The following is a 19115-nucleotide window of genomic DNA, read 5'->3' as shown; positions in this document are numbered from 1 at the left end:
ACAATTGAACTGACTCGATTTAGGTCGAAACATTCTGGCATAAATCTTTATATAAACAATAATTTTGTTTTGCATATTCATTTGAATTATAGTTGAAGCTTGGTGCACGTATTTATGTAATAACTATGGAAGCCACTCTTGTTATAACTATTTTGATTGGAATTTGTATAGCATTTGTTACTGGTAAGTTATTAGTTAGAATTGAATTTACTCTTAACTTGTGTTAGATTTCGAAAAAAAAAGTTAAATGCAAAAGACCAACTCGTGGATCGTTTTGGTGTATCCATCTGCACCATGAAAACTGATTTGTTCAACGTGTCATAATTTTCCTTTCCTCTTTCGTCTACCCCGGAGTTGACTTTTAATGAGCAACTCGGCGGATGTTACTAGAAAAGCAGAGGATGCTTACCCTACCGGTGCACCTAGTCCATGCTCCCAGTTTTTAGTGGAGTCCGAGTTGCTCATTTACTTTTGTTGCCTTGTATGTATGATTTTAGTTACTTTATGTTCTTTGTTGTGTATGTCTGTTTTCCATGTCTGGTCTTTGTCCCTGGATTACATTCTTTTGATTACCGCTATAACCTTGATTCCCTTGATTACTCTTGCATCTTATAAACAACTCTTTCTGCGTTCATTTCCTTGGATAACTGTATTTCCTGAAATAATTTTTGACTGGTTTTAACATTTGCGCGGGAAAAAAATCACGTACTTTCAATAGTAGACCGTTTACAAAGAAACTTTCTCTGAAGTCTTCTAAAGAATTTCAAAACAAAATATTTCTGGGTATAAGATATTTGTGAATTACTTATCAAAAGCTTCTGTCTGGTTTTAAGGCAGCGCTTACGTAATCTCAAATTAGCAAGGAGAAGAGTTAGTTGTTGGTGACTAACTGTGACTCTTAAGAAAACCGTAGCTATAGTCGTAGCTATAATAAAAGGAAAGGTGGACTCCGGTAAAAAAAATATCTGTTGTCTAGAAGTATACAACGTTGTGATGTTCTTTCGGACAGAATGTAACATTGAAATATCTAATGATTGACATTTATCTTTTTTCCTATATTTTATCACAATGGGCATTAAAGTTGCGATCTTTATTAGCATGCTCGTTTTGTCGTTTGTTTTGATTCTATGTATCTTTTTATAATTATTTCTTGCTTTATTTTGTTTGTTTTTGTTTTTTCGAAACAAAAATAATAAAAGTGAATATTCCCTTTTTTTCAGGTTTTACTTGCCCCGCCTCATCCACTCCTTGTGGAAATCTATATTGTTGTCCGAGTAGATATTTTTGTACAGGTTCTTCATGCACATCGATTGGGTATATCAAATTATATTCTTTTGTATTGTGATATTCAACTGTTTCCTTTTTTTTTCCTTTATATTTGAAATCATATTTATTTTTTACAAACTTATAGCATGCTTAAATAGTTAAGAAATTCGATCATGTAATATGAAACAGAACTTCATACTTCGGGTAGTTTTATATACCAGTTTCTGGATATTTATAAATTGATATGATTTTCAGAAGAACTGAACCGATTTCTATTAATTTGTCGTTTTGTTTACTTCTTTTGTTAACGTATTGTCTTGATGTTTTGCGAGATTACATCATGGGACTATGTGATACGTGGTTAATCCATGCTTTCTGTCATAAAATAATGCCAGATTTTTACATAAACATGTAACATTACATGTTTCACTTCTCAGCTTTTCTATGACAGATAATTGTAAGCAGACGGAACAACGATAACAACAAGGGGAACACTATCTACCGATTGTATTACATAAACATTGCGTATTATATAATGCATTTTTTTTCTTCGTAAAATTCTAATATACTGACATTCGCAGAGTGAATACCGAAAAAAACTGTCTCTTATCAAACTGATTGTTCTACAGAATTAAACCCTAGCAGATTGCTAAATATTTTTCTTGTAGTTAAGTAATGTGTGCATTAAATTATTCCAAATCAGGAAGTTTTCTCGTGTAGATCAGATATGTATGCATGTATGGTTTTTCGGTTAATGATGATCAAATGCATGGCATTCAGCCATTTGTCCATAAATGCTTACTGATCTCTGTCAAGACTATTTTTTGCAAGCTGTATATAACCGCAGGTGCCAAAATACCCCGATCGTGAAACAATGCAAGATTCTTTACGTGTTATACCAAATTTGCTCGGTTGTTCCAAAATGATGAAGATCAGACTGTTAACGACATATAACTACATTGCATATTGAAGGTTGTGACATGCTTGAATGGTTAGGGACAATGTGTTTGAAATATATATATATGCTTTGCATGATATGTCTTTATGTTTAATTTTATTCTAATTCATTAGTTAATTTAATTTATACTGAATGTATGATAGAAATGAAACTATTATATAGATAGCAGTGTTTTATCGAATGTTCCCAGTGTATCAAATTTCGATTATTCACACTGTGAAATAAATTCGGTAATTTCAGTCTTGGACTTTCTCCCGGCAAAACGTCACAACTTTGTTATCAATTCGCCAGTCACAGAATTTATAGTTCATTATGAAAATATCGATTAATTACGAATAAAATCTATTTAATGAATAAGATAATCAATTGGTTGGCGTGAATAACCAAATAAACCACTCGTGCCAAGAACACTTGAGGATTTAACTCAAGCGCGGAACGAATTCCGCATACTCGTTAAATCTAGCCGTTCTTCGGCACTCGTGATCATATTTCGGTTATTCACTCTTTCCATCTAACTATCCTAATCTGATTAAACCTTTGACAAGAATAGAAAATTATACTTTTGTGACAATATAGCACAGACAGGAAAGAATCTTAAAAATGTGGTTATCTTGCATTTTTTTTTTTCAAAACAAAACTGGGTGGTTTAATTACAGGGTAGTTGTGGGTGCATGTATCGGAGCATTGGTTGTTCTAGCTATCATCATCATTGCAATTTATCTGTATAAAAAAAGTAAGTACGACTAGATTAACTAATTGTACCAAATTCGAGTGGGAATCCAAAAATATATTCTAATGATAATGACTAAACAGGCAAAACACACACACACACACACACAAAACATGTAATAACCAAAATAACACGTACAAAGAAAAAAAGTAAATGAGTAAACCGGTCTCCCATAAAACTAGTAACATGGACCAGGTGCACCAATAGGGTAAGCGTCATTTGCTAAAAACACCCGCCGACTTTCTCGTATGAAATGCACAGTGTACGGTTATTTTATATTTTTTATACCTTGCACTCATTGTGTACACTTTACACTTAACACAGTCCGCAGCATACTAAACGGCGAGTGTGGAAGTTTACCCACGACACCTATGAGTGAAATTTGGTGTCAAATCTCATCAATGCAACCATTATCGAGATGACAATGCATGGAAGCTATAAAATATGATTTGTTGATGTATACTTTATATAAAATGTTAGTTCAATTAAGACAGTTCAGCCATCAAATATTTGATGATGATAAAAAAATTTTTTTTGGTTTTTTTCTTTTGTTTTTTTTTTTTTTGTTTTTTTTTGGTTATTTTTTGGTATTTTTTTTGTTTTTTGTTTTTTTTTTTGTTTTTTTTTTGTTTTTTTGTTTTTGGGGTTTTTTTTTTGTTTTTTGGATTTTCTTTTTGTTTTTCTGGTTTTTGGGAGCGGAGTTGTTGTTTTTTTTTATTTCTTCTCTTGAGTTGGTTATTTTACATGTTTCAATTTCAGAGAATTAGATTGATGTCAGTAGGCGGAATGACGATGACAACAACAGTACGGACTACAACAAGGCCAACACTTACTACACATTTTATTGCTTCATACATTAACATTAAATGTTCTAATATACACCTTCATCATCATATCTACACCTTTATTGAATAAAATTTTCATGAGAAAAGGGGGGGGCAACAAGTTAAGAGGCAGTCCATGTAAAAATCAGGCAGACCTTTTGGTATGGAAGGCACATGGTAAATTTTATCCAACTGTAATGTATGTATCCTATGTATGCCAAACAGTATATAGTTTGTTTGAAATGGACATAATAGATGGCTCAGACCAAATTTTGGTCAAATCTCCCTTTTTTTAATGAATTTCAATGATTTCTCTGAAATGTATTTCTCTTAAGTTGTTACAGTTAGTCAAAAGCCAACATTTATCTTTGAGAAATGAAATGGATGAATCGTTTTTGAAAACAAAATTTGTGATGTGCCACCTACTGCCTGGTTCTTGCATGGACATCCTCTTAATATTAAAGGGACGATGGTAGTAATAAATCTGAAACTGAGGAGAAAAAACATTCGGAAATAACAATATGAAACCAGAATAAAACAGTTTTTAGCTGTTATTATACCATATCAATATATTAACAATATTAGGGCACTGTTGAAAAAAGTCTCCGTGTGCAAGAGGCTAAGGGATTTGGCAAAATGCGAGGCTATGCCGAATTTACTATGACATTTTAAACAAAATATCAAAAATAAAAATATGTAGGCTTTCCAACCATGAATCACATTTTGCATGATTCTTATGTGGAATGCTACTTAAGTTTTTTTCGTGTGACCTTTTGTTTCCCTTACCTTGCGTTTTTACATTTAATATTTTTTATTCCGTTTGCTACATTGTGTATTTAGACATTCTCTTTTTCATGAGTTCACGTTTAGACCATGTTTCTTGGAAACTATCCCACTGCTGACGCTTTGGTATTTGTTTTTGCCTATTTTTACAGATTTATAAGATTCGGTACATCGACTACTATCTTTTCTATGACAAAATAACATTTGTTGCACAGATCGAGTGCGATATCATGTCATTCTTATTTTATTTTAATTTTATTTGTGTGTTGTTTTTTTTTTCTCCCTTTTGCGTGGATGATTTTCAGTTAATTTTTATTTCATTGTTACATGTATGATATGAGTTTTTTCCTCCTTGTGTGGTTTTATCATTAAAATAGTTTGACGTTCGAGTAGTATCGTTTGCAAACGGTAAACTTCGAGAAGCGCCACAAATGCTGCAATTCACCTGAAATACATAAAATTGAATAGCACAAGTACTACAATATACAAACTTGAGTGCATATCATGCAAGCGATTTACAAATGTAGATCTATGGGAATTCGGACTTTCAAGTCGTTGGTTAGACGACAGAAAAATAGCGTGTTGAATCCCATATACCAGAGGTAACCTGCCAAGAAAAAACTACATTCATACTGTACTGTACATGTTTTTTTCTCACAATTGTGCAGGTAATTTTGATTTTTCACATATTCTACGTCCAAAACTGAATTCTATTAAGGGACCGCTCCTCCCCATCCCCCGAAAACCTGGAACTGCCCCTGATGATCAACCTTTAATGCACATCAAAGTATTATATCAGGCTAATTTATACTTAAATTTATACTTATTTGTATACCTCAATGGCGGGTTCAGTCGGGACGGCATTGGTCCAACCCCCCCCCCCCCACCCGCCCTTTTTGAATGGAAATTTTTATAGATTTTTAAAAAGTAGGGCAAATATGTGCGAAAGATACATGTACGTGTAGCTAACCTGGAACCCTCCCCCTTTTTCAAACTTTATGGATCCGCCCATGAACCTGACCTAAAAAATGAATAACGATTAGTATTTTAGTTACTAACACAGAAACGAAGGACATTTATAGATATGAAATAACTTATTACTAGTAGTATAAATTTATTATCTGTACGTCGGTAAATGTAAATCCAGATTAAGGTATACATGCACTTATAAAGTTTCCTCTCAGGTACAATGTATTCTCTTATTACATGTGCTTGTACGATTGATACAAAATTTCGACTGAAGGTATCATGACAAAATTGAACCATGATTTGTGATAGATAAAAACTTGTATATTAACGCTTTTTACATAATAAATCGAAGGTGAACTTTTACATGTACTTTAAAAAAAGTGTCACACTTATGCTTCTTATTCATTTTTGTATGTACAATGTAGCTGGCCAGAAGGGTTAAGAAATTTTATTTTGATAGACAGAAAATACAAATGTTGAAGATCAATGAAATCAATTTTGATTTGATTAGTTTTATAATATTTTGATTTGGAGCACAAAATAAAGCATTTTAATCACTATATAAGCAGATGATACCTGCTCTACATCTTCTTCTTTGTATAAAGTAGTATAGTCGATTTTCGTACAATAATAGAATCATTCAAGCGGAATTTTGCAGCTGTTACAGTTCAAATGACTCGTTTATGATCGGCAAATTTCGGAATGATCTAACTTAAGGGAAAACTTCAGTTTAAAGGCCACCAAATGGATGCAATGTATATTGTTGTGTTTCTGTGTGGAGCTTTCTCAACTGTTTATGGTAAGTTGAAGATAACAATGATTTACACAAAGTCATAAAATCTTATAATTTTACAGTGAAATTAAAATAAATATACAAAATTATATCTCAAAACCCATCACCTCTTTCTTTTGTGTCACCCGATAAAACTATGCTCTCATTAAGTAAGTTAAAAGAAAGATCGACCAAAGTAAACCTTTTGTTGGTTTATCGACGGAGATCTCACTATCATACATGTACATAAATTCAACACATGTTTGTTAAATTTGTATAAGTTGATGATAGCATCATATTTCTTTTGATAAAAATCTACCCACCAATCTCCCCCTCTAATGTAAAGTTATGTCAATATAATTATTTCAGTATTCAGTTCAATAAATAGGTTCTGATTGAACAAAACTTTTTTAAGTGGGAGAAGAATGCACTTCTTGTTTATTATTTGTGGGAATGTCAATGGACTCCTTTAAATATCAAGAAATAGATTCAAAATTATCTATAAATCGTCAATTTAATGTAATGTAAACTTACAATATTGAATTCAACATTTTTTTTTTATTTTTTTTTTATTAAATTTTGTAAGAAAGATTATATTTAGTTTAATTATTTGTACATTCCTTTTGTCTGCATTCTCTCTCTGGCATTTACAACTTTTGTGTACACAACTTGTGTACAGCATAACCAATTTGCGATACATATGACTGGTATTTTAGTATTAGATAGCCACTTGGTCGATATTACTTCTAGTGGACCAAAAGTCTCCAAGGTATTCACAAACCCAGTAGTCAGACTTGCTTACCCCGAAATATATCAGATTTTATTTATCATATTTATCAATATTTGCAGCATTATACATTTCAAAATACCTGAAAAAGTAATCAAGGGAACCGAAGCTATAGCGGTAATCACACGAATGTAATCCAGGGACAAAGACCAGACATGGAAAACAGACATACACAACAAAGAATATAAAGAAACTAAAATCATACATACAAAGTAACAAAAGCAAATGAGCAACTCGGACTCCACTAAAAACTGGGAGCATGGCCACTGACAAATATTAGCTTTCCAAAAATGTTTGTCTGACCTTAGTAATAATGAAAATTGGTTCCATGTTGTCTATACTGTTTTTGTTTGTAATGTTTAGATGATATTTGTTTATAAGCCTTTTACAAAATGGAAGAAAATAGAATATGAAATAGAAATTAATCCCAAAAAAAATTAATTGTACGGAAGCTTTTTTTAAGGAATCCTTTTAGGGTCGTGTTATTTACTTTTGTTAATTTGTTATAACAGATAACAAATTACTTTTTTGATATAACGAATTACTTTTTGATATAACAGATTGTTAATTTGATATTACAAAATAATCATTGTATAAGGGCAAACAACAAACGATGTGTCGCTTGTATCGCCACAAGACCAATACTGCACATGCTCGAAACTGTATTTAACCACCGACACTGTAGAACGTGCAATGGCCAAAATTTTAACGTCATATTATCAAAATCTACTAAATTTTCTTATATAAAATGAGACGAGAGTTGTGCAAGAAAAAAAACTATTACATTGTCCAAAATGTGAACACCATCATACCCCGATTAACTTACATGGTTTGCTGAATACCTAACATACCGCTGTGTTATGCTCTGTTAAATAATTGTCAATCATCTGCTACTAACATTAAATCGCCTACGTAAATTATCTTATTCATTTCACCGAGTTAAAATGTTGATAATTTCATAAAGGACATTTTTGCGAAACGTACATGTACACATCATTGATCGCTTACATTTTACTTTATTTTCAAAACAACTTCAAAACGGAATATCGTTGTTATGGTAACCCGTTTCATGTCTTTCTTTATTCCGTGCCCATTCCGAGTTTGCCGACTGCGACTTATAAACATTCACCCGACTCGATATCAGGTGATATTTAACTGGTAAAAGCAAGCAACAGTTTAATACAGTTAACGCGTTTATTGTAATTCGATTCCATCACTATATTTCAACCTTGTCTTTTGCCTCTACACTGAACCATAACTTATATATATAAGCGTCCTTGTGACAGCCAATTCTTAGTATATCTGACCCCTCGAGGTCGATATATATATATATTGTATTTGAAATATATAGTGAATAACCTATATACACAATATTAACTACCTTCAGAGGTCAGTAAAGGTCTTCAACAATTGTAAACACTTTAAAGTAAGCTATGAAAGGCTCCGACAATAAAAGAAATTAAATCATCAGTAACAGAACAATCATACTTCTTCAAAACAAAATGAAAGAATTAAAAAAAAAACACATTAATGACCAACATCTCCTGACTGTGGACATGCGCATGAGATCTGCAGTGGAGTTCAACTAGTTTTTTAAGGACTTAACCATCCCCTTTAAATGTTTGGTTAAAAATGAACTGAAACATCAAACACACGATAAAATGTATGATACTACAATTTAATAGGAATATATAATTGTTTTTTTTTTTCACAGGCCAATGTTACTTGTCTTATCATCATTGCTCTGGTTATGACTGGTGTTGCCCGGATGGTTATGTTTGTACCGGAACTTCCACGTGCTTGTCTATTGGGTAAATGTAACCGTATATTTTCTTACTATGCAATGACCTGGCGAACTTTTCCGGCAAAAACAGACATTTTAGCATCTCGTTTTGGGATATGACTAGGAAGAAAATTCCTTGCGTACGAGAATGTCAAATCAAGGTGTATGTTCGATTTTACCATTTTCATTGTATTGTTGCTATTAGAATATATGGCGGTTGGCTTTCATGTCTCTTTGGTAAAAACACGAATACAAAGAACAACCTAGTCTTAACGCTCAAACTATAAAACAATATACCATGATAAAAAAGTTAGTTTAAAAGTAGACCAAGAGGGGAACGTCAAAAAAAAAAGATATTCGACAAAAAAACAGCAGCTCTTTCCCCCTATACTTGGATATTACGGAAGTTCGAGCAGTTTCTGTGGTTCGTGCTGTCTTTTTAGTTTCATGTGTGGTGAAAAGAAGAAGACAGCTATGAAAATTGGTTTCGATTGTCATGTTGGAAACTAAACTCGTCGACACTTAAGCGTCAGCCTAGAACTGATGCGCACCATCTTTAAATAATCCAGTCCTCAATTTAAATTTCGCTCACAAAAACGAATAAAAAATCTTATTTAGCGTTTACTGGACAGAATTCATTGAAAATTGATTTGTTTGTTCGTTGGGTATGAAGATAAAGAATTAAAAAAACAACACATCCGCTTTTACATAAAAAATATCTTATTTAGCGTTTATTATCGTGATGTCAATCTTTAACATATTTGCGTTTTAAATATTTGTGTGTAGTAGGATCAATTTTGCCTCCGGCATTTGCGCTCATTCGAGTATGAAATAAGTAAACTTTCATATTAAATTTCGTTTTGGTTTACCGTATGCATTTAAGCATAAAGAAAATCTCAGATTCCCTTTTTGGCTCACCTGGCCCGAAGAGTCGTGTGAGCTATTGTCATCACTTGTCAAGGGCGTCGTCGTTAATAATTTTTCAAAACTCTTCTGCTCTGGATCAATTAGAACCAAACTTAGTATGAATGTTTCTTAGGGTATTTTGCCTAGAATTGATGTGAGGAATTTTTTATCCGTAGACAAACATGGCCGTTTATTAAAAATGGAACACAAAGGTCTGGTATCAGTGTCACGTATTTATTCCCAAGACCGTTACGGTCAGCCAAATTCTGACTGAATAAAAGTGTTCAGCATGATGAAATCTATTTATGGTTGAATTTTTATGCAAATTTGTCGACCCATTTCGAAGTTATTGCCCCTTTTGACATTTTTGTTTTGCTATTTAGGATGTTATTGCTTTCAAAGATCTTGTTCTAGGAGACTACTTAACAAATTCAATGAAAAATGGTATGATTGTTCTTTTGGATGCGCAAAATGACTGTTGGGTGGTTTTTTTTATCCTTGAAAAAAAAAGAAAGACTGCTGTTATTAAATATAGAATTTATGGGTAATATATCAGTTTTTATTTTTGCATAATAACAAAAAAAATGCTATCTGACCCATTTGATATTAATGTTAAGAAAGCCATTGCGATTAACCAAATACTGGGTTAAAGCGATCAGCATCGAGAGATATATCTGTGGCCAATATCTTTTGGGAAAATCTGTCTGTTCATGATGGAATTAATGTCTTTTTAGCTCACCTGACTGTTTGAGCCATGTGAGCTATTGCCATCACTTGTCTATCCTCGCCATCGTCGTTTACATTTTTTTTCAAAACTTCTCCTCTGACACTACTGGACCAAATAGAACCAAACTTGATATGAATGTTCCGTGTGGCATTCTGCAAAGGACTGGTGCGGCAATTTGAGATCCGTCGAAAAATAAAGCCGCCGTTTTTAAAAATAAAAAATAGGGGTCAGACTGTAGTTTTTTTCCGCAAATATCTCATCAAACGTCTGACATGGGGTCAGTGTTCAGCATAATGTGATCTATCTGTGATTAAGTGTTCATCTAAATATCTTAAGCCATATTGGATTTATCTTTTTTACGACGTCGTTTTGCCATTTTTAATGTAATTACTTTCAAAAAGTTTCTTTTCAGAAACTACTGGACAGAATTCATTGAAAATTGATTTGTTTGTTCGTTGGGTATGAAGATAAAGAATTAAAAAAACAACACATTCGCTTTTACATAAAAAATATCTTATTTAGCGTTTATTATCGTGATGTCAATCTTTAACATTTTTGCGTTTTAAATATTTGTGTGTAGTAGGATCAATTTTGCCTCCGGCATTTGCGCTCATTCGAGTATGAAATAAGTAAACTTTCATATTAAATTTCGTTTTGGTTTACCGTATGCATTTAAGCATAAAGAAAATCTCAGATTCCCTTTTTGGCTCACCTGGCCCGAAGAGTCGTGTGAGCTATTGTCATCACTTGTCAAGGGCGTCGTCGTTAATAATTTTTCAAAACTCTTCTGCTCTGGATCAATTAGAACCAAACTTAGTATGAATGTTTCTTAGGGTATTTTGCCTAGAATTGATGTGAGGAATTTTTTATCCGTAGACAAACATGGCCGTTTATTAAAAATGGAACACAAAGGTCTGGTATCAGTGTCACGTATTTATTCCCAAGACCGTTACGGTCAGCCAAATTCTGACTGAATAAAAGTGTTCAGCATGATGAAATCTATTTATGGTTGAATTTTTATGCAAATTTGTCGACCCATTTCGAAGTTATTGCCCCTTTTGACATTTTTGTTTTGCTATTTAGGATGTTATTACTTTCAAAGATCTTGTTCTAGGAGACTACTTAACAAATTCAATGAAAAATGGTATGATTGTTCTTTTGGATGCGCAAAATGACTGTTGGGTGGTTTTTTTTATCCTTGAAAAAAAAAGAAAGACTGCTGTTATTAAATATAGAATTTATGGGTAATATATCAGTTTTTATTTTTGCATAATAACAAAAAAAATGCTATCTGACCCATTTGATATTAATGTTAAGAAAGCCATTGCGATTAACCAAATACTGGATTAAAGCGATCAGCATCGAGAGATATATCTGTGGCCAATATCTTTTGGGAAAATCTGTCTGTTCATGATGGAATTAATGTCTTTTTAGCTCACCTGACTGTTTGAGCCATGTGAGCTATTGCCATCACTTGTCTATCCTCGCCATCGTCGTTTACATTTTTTTTCAAAACTTCTCCTCTGACACTACTGGACCAAATAGAACCAAACTTGATATGAATGTTCCGTGTGGCATTCTGCAAAGGACTGGTGCGGCAATTTGAGATCCGTCGAAAAATAAAGCCGCCGTTTTTAAAAATAAAAAATAGGGGTCAGACTGTAGTTTTTTTCCGCAAATATCTCATCAAACGTCTGACATGGGGTCAGTGTTCAGCATAATGTGATCTATCTGTGATTAAGTGTTCATCTAAATATCTTAAGCCATATTGGATTTATCTTTTTTACGACGTCGTTTTGCCATTTTTAATGTAATTACTTTCAAAAAGTTTCTTTTCAGAAACTACTGGACAGAATTCATTGAAAATTGATTTGTTTGTTCGTTGGGTATGAAGATAAAGAATTAAAAAAATAACACATCCGCTTTTACATAAAAAATATTATTGCTCATAAAGACATTTGAGCGATTTAGGCTCTTTAGAGCATCTAGTTCAAACATTTTTGTGTTGTTATTTTTAGCTTTTTGTGAGCTATGACCATCATTTGGCGTCCGTCGTCGTCTGTCGTCGTATTATAAAGCCTACAAAAGTTCGACAAACAAAATTGTCGGACGACTCTTTATCAAAGTTATTGTCCTTAAAAGGCGAGAGCGAGAAATGGTTTTAAAGTTGTTTTCAGCTAATATCTTAAAAACTATAATAGATAGAAAGAGACTTTCAATTAATGAAATGATCCTAATGAAAAGTCCTACCTTTTTTAGTCAAAATTGTCGGACAATTTGTCCTTGTTAGATTTATCGCATTTCGAAAGGCAAAAATTTAGCCAGATGTGTGACTCATGTTCCTGGGAGTCTCTTGCCTATGTTTTCTTCTCCTTGGGAAAAAACAACTGGACGGAATTCAATGAAAATTTATATGATAGTTTCTTATGTACATGTATGAACGTTTTTTTTATCCATGAAAAACATGTCTGCGTTAACAAACTAAAGGTTCTAAAGAGCATGTATCATTCACCTCGACGCACATGATAAGCCACGTTCTAATTTTAGCTCTCCTGGTGATAGGATGTGTGAGCTGTTGCCATCACTTGGCGTCCGTCGTCGTCTGTCGTCGTCGTTATTTTTTTTTTTTTTATTAATTGGTAATATTTTTTTTCTCAACTCTTCTCTGAAACTACTGGACCAATTAGAACCAAACTTGGTATGAATATTTCATAGGGTATTCTGCATAGAACTAATGTGGGAATTTTTTATACGTCGAAAAATGTGGCCGGCGTTACTAAAAATAGAACACAGCAATAAAAACAGAAGTTTGTTCACATATATCTAAAACCGTTAGGTTCAGCAAAATCTTTCGATTGCCTATATGACCCTTATGATAAGGCCTACAAAAGTCGGCATTGGATCAAATACGTCGGGCTACTCCTTGTGTCGGAGTTATTTCCCTTGAATCGTGAGAAAATGATGATTTAGCAGTTTTAGTCAATATCTTGAAAACTATAATAGATAGAAAAAAAACTTTCAATTGATTAAATGATCCTTTATGATGTGTCCTTCTTAAGTCTTTTTTAGTCAAAATCGTTGGACCACTCCTTGTTAGAGCCATTCCCCTTGAAAGGCAAAAATTTAACCTGGTGAGCAATTCAGGCTCCTGTGAGCCTCTTGCTGTAAAAGCGGCAGTCATTTTATGACTATTCCTAAAGATCTATCAAATCATTTTTTATTGAATTTTGCCCAGTAGTTTCCGAGGAAAAAGTTTTTTCAAACAGTTCAACAAAAAAGTAAACGTCGTAAAATGGCTTTATCGCCGATATAGCTTAACAGATTCGCTCGAAATTTTACCATACAAAGATCTCATCAAACTGAACATTTTACAAATGTTTACAAAATATATGAGAAAAACTGCTGTCTGACCCCGAACTTCTATCATCTTTATAAACAGCGACCCAATCGCAACATCTCGGCCAATTCCGTTGATTCCGAGCATTGCCGGGAGGGGCCAAGGATGTACAGAATGACAGCGACCGTGTTTTTTTTCACAAATTAAAAATCCCAATAGTCATTTGTTGCTGTATTAAAATCAGCAATTATACCTACTTTACTGAATTTTTTCCAGTAATTTCTGAGTAGAAGTTTTATTAAAGTATTAATATCCAAAATAGCGAGAGAAAAAAGGGCAATAACTCAAACAAAATTACACGAACATGTGACATCAGACAGATCTCATCATGCTGAACACTTTTATCTGAAGTCAGAATATGGCTAATCCTACAGGTTTCATGCTAAAATCTGCTGCCCTTTCCCTGTGTTTTATTTTTTTTTAGTAACGGTGGCCATATTATTTGACGGATCAAAAACCCAACATCAGTTCTAGCCAGAATACCCTCAGTAACATTCATACTAATTAGGATCTTATTGATCTAGTAGTTTCAGAGTAGAAGAGTTTGACAGTAATAACATCAAAATAGCACTACAAAAAAAACGCCAAAAAGGGCAATAACTCCAAAATGGCTTAACAGGTTTACACGAAAATTTGACCCCAGATAGACCTCATGCTGAATATATTTGCACCCGTCAGAATTTGGCTAGGAGATATATCCAAAAAAGCTAGGAGATATATGCAAAAAAAAACTGCTGTCTGACCTCTATGTTCTATTTATAATAACGACAGTCATGTTTTTCGACGGATCGAAAATTCCCACATACAGGTAATAGATGCTTTAAGTAACAATCACGGATATCATAAGGAACATTCATGCCAAGCTTGGGTACAATCTACATGTTTCTTGTAGTTTCTAAGGAGGACTTTCAAATTTAGAAATTCGATTAAAAAAAACATACCTCTATTATCCGCCCACGGATCTTGACCCCTTTATATATTTAGTAACGGCAGCCATGTTTTTTCCCGCCAGATCAAAAATCCTCACACACGGATTGTTTTAGATACTCGGAGTATCATTCAAGCAAAGTTTGGTTACAATCTGTAAAGTTTACGAACGACAACGAACAGTGGATACAAAGTGATGGCAATAGCTTGGCCCTTTGGGAGAAGTGAGCTAAAATAGAATGTAACTTATGAAGTCAGGTGAGCGATTTGGGCTCTTTAGAGCTTCTAGCTTGTATAATACCCTGCATTTTTTTTAATTTCTAGATCGATTGTTGGTATTTGTATAGGATGTTTGGTAGGATTAATAATCTTGGGTGCAATCATCAAAGCATGTTGCTGCTGTAAGTAGTCAAAAACGTTGATACTCAAAGTTCTGTATACTGTATTATTTTATGAATTTATCAAAATGAAATGTTCTAAAAGTGATAAAAAGTACACCAACTTTAAAATATATGACTTGGTAATCACGGCTTGACCATTTTCTAGAATTGCTACGCTAAAAATAAGTCTTATTATTGTCATTGTACAGTCTTTCTTCATAGTGAATTCTGTCTAAACTGAAGTCATTTCGAACTTTAGAGATTGTTTGGTTAAGACAGGTTTAGCCTGGTAAAACATATCTTTAAAATGAGTGATATGAAGGAAATTTAAGAAGTGTCTGGTTTAGATAGGGTTTTTTGGTTTATTGAGCCTTTGGTTTAGACAGGTTTAACGGTATTCATACAGACATTTATACACCCACGTAAATTCAAAAAATGTCAAAATTCTATATTTCGTTTTAGCGGCTAGAAATTCAAGTGCAGCGGGAACTGTTGTCACCACACAACCTGGTGACACAGGGTTGGCGTATGTCGGCCAACAACAGTACGGACAACAACAATTTAATCCCGGTTTTCGTTACGGACAACCTACTGGATTTTCACAACCAACACAGAATAATCCTGCGTACTCGCCACAATCGAATGAATATATTAAGCAGTAAAGGATAAAGACGGAATGTGATTTCCGATGTTCATGTACATCTACTTTGGATCAACCCTATGCAACATAATGTGCTTCTTTTTATACATGATCTTGCTGCTTTGTTTGATGCCCCCGCTCGGTGAGAGTGATGTAGTGATCGGGGTGTCCGTTCATTATTCCATTTTTCGGAAACATAGTTTTACTTAATATTTTGACGGAAGCTATGTATAAGTATGCCATATTGTGTGATTCGATTTCAGACTGTTCTGTTTATCGACCTTGTTTATATTTTGATCATATGCATGGTTGTTGGATGGTGAGAGGGAATGTCTTAGAAAGTTTTGCTAACAGTTTTTTTCTACTTTTGTAATTGTTTTTCATGAATTTTATTTAATAACATCTTTGCTTTATACATGCATTTATTAAAATTTTAGTTATTATATTTTATACTTAGTCAATGCCCTGATATTTACTAATCAAATTTTCGCAAAGCTTAAAACGCTAAGTTATAGTCCAAATTAAAAGACGAAATCCTAAGATGGCTTTTACATTAAATCGTAAGGAAGCAACCATTTAATTTCAATGGGGCTAGGGCTAGGATCAAAGGAAAAGGTTCGGTTATGACCAATTTTTGCCTCAAAATTTGAAATTGTTCAAAATAAAGATTTTTATCGTTTTTGTACACATATTAAGTGTTTACACCAGCTAGTTCAATAAGATTTAGGCCAAAACAGAAACGCATCTCGTCATTATAACTCTAACAAAATTGCTTAAATGATGAAAAATCCATAAAATCTCAAAATTTCAGCATATTTTTGACTGAAAAAAACAAGAATAACAAGTTAGACCGCATGCTTGTACATTCTTGATCTTTGTCTAATTATATTGTGTAATATTGTAAAATACAAAATACATGTCAGTATTTTGGATAAACTCGGATGCGGCCACTTCCGTTTTAGGCAAAAACCATCAAAAAATATGTGCAAAAATGCAACAAAATTGAAGATATTTCACAAATATTGTGTTAATTTTGACGGCTATTGGGTCAAAACATTCATGATATGGCCAAAATCGGCTAACATATATTAACTACAAATATTATCCTTTCCAATAAACGAACTAGTATATACCAAAACAAATCTTTCAAAAACGTTGATTACAGGAGCCAAAATAGGGCCTAACCGAACCTTCTCCTTTTGTGTCCTCGATTTTTTTTCAGTATAATTTTGGACCTGACTTTTTATTTCTGACTGGAAATTGCTTGTTCTGGATTTTATTTTTCAAACCAGGTCCTGGTTTTTTTTCTGCTTTTTATTTATTTTTTTCTCTAATTTTTTTATCCTGGATATGTTTAAACCATACATCATTGTCTTGCCTATTTATTTCAAATTATATCCTAGACCCCACCCCCAATGATTGCTCCCTTAATTCAGTAAATCTGATCAAACCAGGCTAGCTCCAAACTGATTGGCAGATCACTATATAAAATACTTATCAAAATTTGTTTACGAACTAATTTTTGAGGATTCATTCAAATGAATACAGTATTGCAAAAAAAATTTAATTTTGTTTTCATGAAATTACGTAAATATAATATTAGCTGAATTTGCAGAGGATGAAAACATTTTGTAATCTATTGTGTTTTTTATTCAGATTTGAGATATAACTTATTTTTTGAAAACTTGATATCAGGTGCAATAGATACAAGTTTTAATTATTTTAATATTGATGAATAATTTATTTTATTATGACTATTTGCATCCAGTTTTAACAAAAAAAAACTTTATATGTTTTATCGCAGAAAATATTGTGTTCAGCAATCGCTTCAAGATTGTGAGAAAATTAATGTATGTTTGAACGTGTCTTATAAGTCCCAAACTTTAATCGAAATTAATTATTTTCATTTTCTATTTATTTAATGTGTGATATTAATTATTAATTGGAAAGAGTGAATAACCAAAGTATGGCCACAAGTGCCGAAGGACGCCTAGACTTAGTGCTTTTGCGGAACTTGTTCTGCGCACTTGTCAAATCTTTATGTGTTCTTGGAACGAATGATCATATTTTGGTTATTCACGATAACCAATGGAACACCCTATTCATAATATAGATTTCCTTCATTGTTCATTGCTTTTCAAATTTTGTGAACGGTGGATCGGTATCCGTGTTGTGAAGTTTTGGAGGGAGAAAGTCCGAGAGTTAAATTAGCAAATTTATTTCACTGTGTGAATTGCGATAATTTTTACACTGGGAGCATTCGATCAAACACTGCTATCTATATAATAATGCATTGTTTTGGTATGCGATACTATAATAAAACATCTGTTCTGTTCAATTCAGGTTACAGACCACCAATTCAACCAATGAGCATTCGGAACGTACGCAAAAATAGTCCTACGCAGAAATTACCCCTGTTCCTCATAGTGCTGTGAAAAAAGTTCTCATCTTATTTAAAAAATTTAAACAGTTTCTGAAAGGAAAAACATTTCTGTACATTTTATAGGTGCATTTTGCTTCTTATGATGTGAAGCCTAATCTCCATAATGATTTTTAAATATACCCCTATCTTGTGAAAACACTGGGATTTCCCATGCTATTTATAGACCCTTCACTTCCGGTGACCAGTACTGCACTGCAAGTCTGCTAACCCCACATGCCATTCTGAGGATTGTGAGCTGACATATGTAGAATCATGCTGATATATAGTCCTCTGCAGGTTAAAGTTAAGGTAAAGTCCAGAGAAGCCATTGAATATTGTGAAATTAGCATAGAAGCCTATGGAAAGTGGAATTAGTGGTTTTTAGCCTTCATTCCAGAATTCCGCTTCAGCTGTAACAAATTTGGAATATATGTAACAAGACTTGCTTCTAGTATTAATAAAGAATGCCTTTTTTATCTCAATATCTTTTCCTTTTTTCAATAATTTTAAATTGAAAAAGTTTTCTTAATTGTGCCATTAAAAATTTATGTTTATCATTTTTCCTAATTAGGAGATAACCATTTGATTCGGGGTGGGGTAACTGACAGTTATTCTGGCATGCATCTCCTCCAAAACTAAATTTTCTTACCTCAGTCCATATACATCATACAGTGAAATGATAATTAAATTTTCCCCGATGTGGTTGAAAAAATTCTTCTCACCAGCAAATTTTTTAACTTCAGAAACAAATATTTTGACCCTACAAAACTTGCCATCTGTGCTCTCAGCAATACATGTAAATAACCTAGATGTATAACACGTTTGTATAGCGTCAGTTCTTGAA

General features: G+C 33.1%; 1 protein-coding gene across 4 annotated transcripts; it reads left to right on the top strand.

The window, feature by feature from the left end:
- LOC148626557 (uncharacterized) lies at positions 1 to 18753 on the top strand. Of its 4 annotated transcripts, none has more exons than XM_088570639.1 (6): positions 1 to 183; positions 1221 to 1314; positions 2881 to 2957; positions 8804 to 8900; positions 15154 to 15230; positions 15672 to 18753. In XM_088570639.1, exons 1-6 carry the CDS (start codon positions 126 to 128, stop codon positions 15869 to 15871), a joined length of 603 nt encoding a protein of 200 aa, XP_088426765.1. In that variant the 5' UTR covers positions 1 to 125; the 3' UTR covers positions 15872 to 18753. The 4 variants fall into 4 exon arrangements, with proteins under 4 accessions (XP_088426765.1, XP_088426767.1, XP_088426768.1 ...); XM_088570641.1 differs by lacking the exon at positions 1221 to 1314 and adding an exon at positions 3714 to 6329 and having other exon boundaries at positions 27 to 183; XM_088570640.1 differs by lacking the exon at positions 1 to 183 and adding an exon at positions 3714 to 6329 and having other exon boundaries at positions 1251 to 1314.
- Positions 18754 to 19115: the final 362 nt, after the last annotated feature.

This window comes from Perna viridis, chromosome 2, assembly GCF_037379345.1.
Source record: "Perna viridis isolate PV_CMFRI_1.1 ecotype Kerala chromosome 2, ASM3737934v1, whole genome shotgun sequence".
Lineage (NCBI taxonomy): Eukaryota > Metazoa > Mollusca > Bivalvia > Mytilida > Mytilidae > Perna > Perna viridis.
This window is presented reverse-complemented; position numbering and strand designations above follow the sequence as displayed.